Consider the following 5,908-nt stretch of genomic DNA (forward strand, 5'->3'; position numbering starts at 1 on the left):
AAATAAAGTTTTGTACAGATCAGTAGTGTTGATGTGTAAATGTTAGAGATCAGAACAAAATTAAGCTTTAATGTACTGAAGACATGATTTAAAAAACACAAAATGATAAACTCAATTTTATTTCCAACGTTCAATACTGCCGTTTGTTTTTTCAAAATTCGAATAGAACTGAAGCATAAACATTTTTGAAGAAAAAATTGTCCATTGTAAGTCTGGAGACCTGGAGAATTATGCTTTATTTTTCATTGAATGAAACCTTTCGTATCTGAAGCTCGGTTCCATCAAGTCTGAGGACAAATGTCTTCTTAATAAAGTTTACACCAAACACCCAGACACAAACACGTACATAGGCAGTCGCACTCACACGTACTTAGTGAATTTATATTAAATATATATAGTAATGTAAGCTTACGGTTCTAACACGCACAGAAAAACAATAATTTATGCGAATACCTGTATTGATATATTAAAACCAAATTTACAGTGTAGATTAATTTATTGTTACTAAGTTGAAATCAAAGAATCTTGAAACCAAATTAAAATTTTTAGATTTCTTGAAATTTTTCATAACGACCATTATGATTTTGTACATTTTTTATAACTTAATTGTCGGTGCCATGAAAATTTACTGGCGCCATCAGTTGCGATCGACAACATCATTATCATCATCAGTTCAAAATGTTATTCCTCCGCCGTACTAATCATCATATCATCATCATGATCGCCTTCACAATTGTCCTTATCAACTTCATCCTGAAATTTATAAGCAGGAAGTACGTAATTATCATCGTCGTCATCAAAATCCCCATTTCACAGTTCGCCAGCTTCATCACGAGCATAATTTCTACCACCCACTGCACCACAACAATAATCACCATCACCACCATCACCACCAACATCACCACCAACATCATCATCATCACCATCATCATCATCACCATTATCATCATCACCACCACCACAGGATCCTGAACAACGCCCTCAACTGCTTCCTCAGTCTGGAGAGGGAGATGTCCACTCGCTGCCTCAACCCCGCCTGGTCGCACCACTTCAACCAAGCCTACATCCTTCCCCTGGCGAACAAATCAAAACAAATCAACTCCTATCGAGTGAACTGTCACCTGCCTCGATATTTAGAGAGCGTTTTGCAGTCCAGCTGTGGTGTTTTTCCTCGCTGGAATTTATTTTTCATTTTTATTGCCTTTACTTCGAGATTCTTTGTTGATTTTGCTTGCAACGTTCTTGTTTTTGAGAATCATGACGTCAGAAGGATGGCAGAGTTCTTGTTTTCTAGGTAGCGATGATGAATAAACGCTATATTAAATATTGTAGCATAATTTTGGGATTTTTTTTACATTTATTTGCAGTTCTTTTTGTTCCCAGCATTTTGACAAATTTGATAAACTAGAGGCAGAAGAACCGAATAAGAAAAATTTTAAAGTAAATTCTAGTTCAATGTTATCATGCATAGTCTACATAGCATAAGAAAATAAAAACTTCATACTTTTAAATGAGATCATTAACCATGTAACTAAATGTCGCTTGCATCAACTACTGCAGCTGCTACCGAAATGATGCTTTGTACTACTACTCCCATTGGTACTATTGCTACTATAAACACCACCTATTACTACAATTTCTACTACTACTACTACTACTACTACTACTACTACTACTACTACTACTACTACTACTACTACTACTACTATTACCATTATTATTTTATTACTATATTATTTTGATTATTATTTATTATTAATATTGTTATTATTGTTTTTTATATTATTTATCAATATTTACTATTTATATATATATATATATAAATATATTTTTATTCACCAAGTATATATTTTTATTCACCATATTATTCACCAAGTTAACCAATACTGCTATTCCTAAAACTACTTTTATCAAATTACTAATCTTGGTGAATATTGTTCCAGAAAAATACTACTACTTATTAATACTACTATGACTGCCAAGACCGCCATTACTGCTACTACTGCTACTGCCTTTAAGTATTACTTTTAATACAATCATGGTTAATATAAAAAAAACAGAGTCCAATAAATATACATTTTGTATCCGTTTTGAATTTGTCCTCTCTTTCTTTCTTAAAATTACTATTAACGATATTGCTTTTACTTGAAAGCATACAATTTTATTTGATTTCTTTTACGTTTCTCATTACAAACTCTGTTCTGCTTTTTGTTCTTGCGTTTGATATTCTCACTGAGTTTATTCAGTCCAACACAGGTAAGCACGATGTCGTTTTAAAATAGAATCTGCATTTAATGAGTTGTGTGTGATTGAGAGTGTATAAAAAGGCAACGAATCATCTATCTAACATTCCATCCATCCATTTATCAATCAATCAATCAGTCAAACCAGCCATCTATTTATCAATCCATCCATCCATCCATCCATCCATCCATCCATCCATCCATCCATCCATCCGCCCCTCCGTCCGCCTATCAATCTCCTAACATCGCAAAATATTTTCTCCATCCAGCATGTCAGAAAATTAATTTTATTAATACACAAAATTATGTTTGCAACCAATCTGATGACAATTTTTAGAGAGGGGCCAAGGTTTGATGAGGGTAGGCCAAAAACTGAAAGAACCAGGGGTCGTTTTTTGGCTTAGTGCGCGATTTTTGTCAATTTTCATATTTTAAACTGTGTTTTCATATATAAAAACTTATATAAAAAATGCAAAAAGGTTACAACAAAATCATTTTTGTATGTTGACAACAGAAGATGCCACCCTCTACATTCGCCATCGTTTGCAATTGATTTACATCTAAGTGTTGTATTTATCTCTTTCTATATGCAATTGTCTATCTATACATTACTATAAAGTAAACCCTTTGTTCAGTATATATACATACATATATATATATATATAATATATATATATATATTATACATATACATATATATATATTTATATATATATATATATTATTGATGAAAATCACAGCATGTTCGGCCTTAGTTATCTTCCAATTATCGATTTTTCTAACGGTTGATCGTAAAGAAAGCATTCCAATTGCCTGTTGTTGAATATTTATTATCGGATGTCCTTGTTCTATGAGTATTGTTTTAGCTAGTCATAAATTATAATGGTTGTAATTGTAATGTAAGGTTTTGAAATTGTGGTCCAAGATTTGTCTAGTAATATTAGTTTTGTGTTTCTCTTTCATGTGATTCTTTATAGCGCCAGTTTGTACAATTGTACATGCATCGTGAGTTTTCTCGATAGCTTGGTCGTCGTCATATGAAATTCTTCAATCCAATTGGAATTCTTCCCAATAAATTTAGAAACAGAGGAATCATCAAATAATGAAAACACGTAAAAGATTTATATTAAACGAGGTTGAAGATTGTAAAACTAATTGTAAAGCGGCGTGATGGCTCAATGGTTAAAGGCGCCTGGTCTTGCTATTGCAATGACTGGGTTCGAATACAAAGAGATCCCCGCCTATCATATGCAATGTGTATGATGCGTGGTTTGCACGCGTATTCATATACGCTGTGTGTTTGTCGTTGAAACCTCTAAAGCAAACGCAAAAGAGAAACCTTTAACCCTTAACCTTTAGTTAAATGAGCGTTAAGTATTATTCACTTTAAACAAACCAGGAATCAACAAAGTAGAGTAGAGGCACAGTATATATGTATATTTGAGTATCTGGGCACAACCACAACATATCAATTTGAACACCGAAGATGGTATAGAAATACCGATAGAAACTTTTTTGTTCTGTTATGCTAAAATAAACAAAAATTTTGGTTTTGAACTAAAGAAACTTGAAAATAACTTACGATCAATCGTTAGAAAAATCAAAAAGTTAAATTGGAAGTTAACTAACGCCGAACATGCTGTGATTTTCATAAATAATTGCATTTCTGACAGTCTTAATCTTATATATGTAATTGTATATGTACATATGATATATATGATATATATATATATATATATATATATATATATATATATATATATACGTATTCACACACACACAAAAACATGCTCAAAAAATGGAAAATATTAATTGAAGCAACTGACAACAAATGAATGTTCCCCTGTCTGTTATCGAGTTTACATTTCTTCATCATCGCATTCAATGTTTGCACTGAATTCATTCGTCTGTCCACTCGTTTTGTTTGTATCCATTGGAGTATTCATAACTTTTATTACGTATTGAAGATGTATTTGATATATATATATATATATATATGTGTGTGTGTGTGTGTGTGTGTGTGTGTGTGTGTGTGTGTGTGTGTGTGTGTGTGTAATGTATGTAATGAATTCAGTGTGATTAATGTATATATTTGATTAACAGGTGTAAAATATTTTAAGCTGGTGTCACTATAATAACGATGTTATAATAATATGATAATGTTGTTATTATCTAACGCTATCTAATATGTCATTCCAGGCTATATGTGTTAGACCTGTTTATATTATGTATACTGTTGCAATCTTTGACGTTCGTTACTACAGACACCGATGCTCTGGCTTCAAAGATCTCTATATTTATTTTCAACGCCACTGTTGTAGCTTCCAACAATCGTCAAGTGTTCGTTATTCCGTAGGTTTAAAATCTCCGAGAGATGAATACAACTGCTTCAAACGCATACCTTGTTGAACGTTAATTTGAATACCAACAGTGATAGAGAGAGTAAAACTAATCCAAGTATCTACATAAATCACATTTTTATAATTAATAATTAATTGAAATTTGTCATATAGCTCTTCAAACCTCGCGATTCACTCGCTAATATACCAGACATTCTCCCAATCCAAAGACTACAAATATAGCCCAGATAACAAACAATCAAGATGATAATTAATTGAAATTAGTCATATAGCTCTATTCGATCATTCCCGCGGTTATAGCATTACGTTATGATACGTTATGCTGGGCTATGTCATGTTATGCCACCTGCAACACAGGAAAAACACACCTTACATATTTAGAACAGCAGCACAATGTTCCTGTAAAATATTTCATCATGCAGTTACCTGCTTAGGTTTTTTTGGGTTTTTTTGGAGTGACGTTTCAAAGTTTTTTGACGGACTGAGTTTGTTCTTATAGTGCATATATGAAATTGATCGATGGAACATTTTTAAACATTGGGTGCAATAATTTCATCATCGTCACCATCGTTATCATCATCATCATCGTTGTCGTCTTCACATTTGACGTACGTCGATGATTTACTGTAAATTTTAAAAAACAGTCATAGATTAAATTTGTAAAGTTTGCATTCGTTCATTCATTTAGATTTTTTAATTTCGAGTTATACATAATAATATTTGTTCGACACCATCTTGTTGTACTCTTGGATACTTGAACGAGTTACGTAAACTGTGAATGTTCGTCTGTATCAATAATTTGCTCACAAATATATGTGCGTGTGTGTGTGTATGTGAGTGTATGTGTGCGTGTGTATGTTTGCATGCATGTATGTACGTATCATTGTTACTATAACACAATTCTGTCATAAATTACAAAATTTATAGAGGTAAGAGACGCACATTCATCATGATGAACATGTTTAAAGCTTAAATCCATCTTACCTGCGAGTGAATGTTCACTAATGAATTATTCATAAATACGTCTACACACACACACACACACACATATATATATATATATATATTTATATATATATACATATATATATATATATATATATATATATATATACATATATATATATATATATATATATATGAGTATTGTACTAAAAATTTCATTGAATCAGCGTTAATCATGTGCTTGTAATGTGTTTAGAAAAAATACATCACTGCAAGAATGATGAATTTTGATAATAATAAGCACTAAATAACATGATATATATATATATATATATATATATATATCATGTTATATATATT

At 31.6% G+C, this 5,908-nt stretch overlaps 1 protein-coding gene across 1 annotated transcript; it reads left to right on the plus strand.

Moving 5' to 3' along the window:
• Positions 1 to 717: 717 nt before the first annotated feature.
• Positions 718 to 1,298, plus strand: HELRODRAFT_183608 (hypothetical protein; the record flags this gene model as incomplete). Its single annotated transcript, XM_009013200.1, has 2 exons — positions 718 to 773; positions 965 to 1,298. 2 exons carry the CDS (start codon positions 718 to 720, stop codon positions 1,296 to 1,298), a joined length of 390 nt encoding a protein of 129 aa, XP_009011448.1.
• Positions 1,299 to 5,908: the final 4,610 nt, after the last annotated feature.

This window comes from Helobdella robusta, assembly GCF_000326865.2.
Source record: "Helobdella robusta unplaced genomic scaffold HELROscaffold_112, whole genome shotgun sequence".
Classification (NCBI taxonomy): Eukaryota; Metazoa; Annelida; class Clitellata; order Rhynchobdellida; family Glossiphoniidae; genus Helobdella; species Helobdella robusta.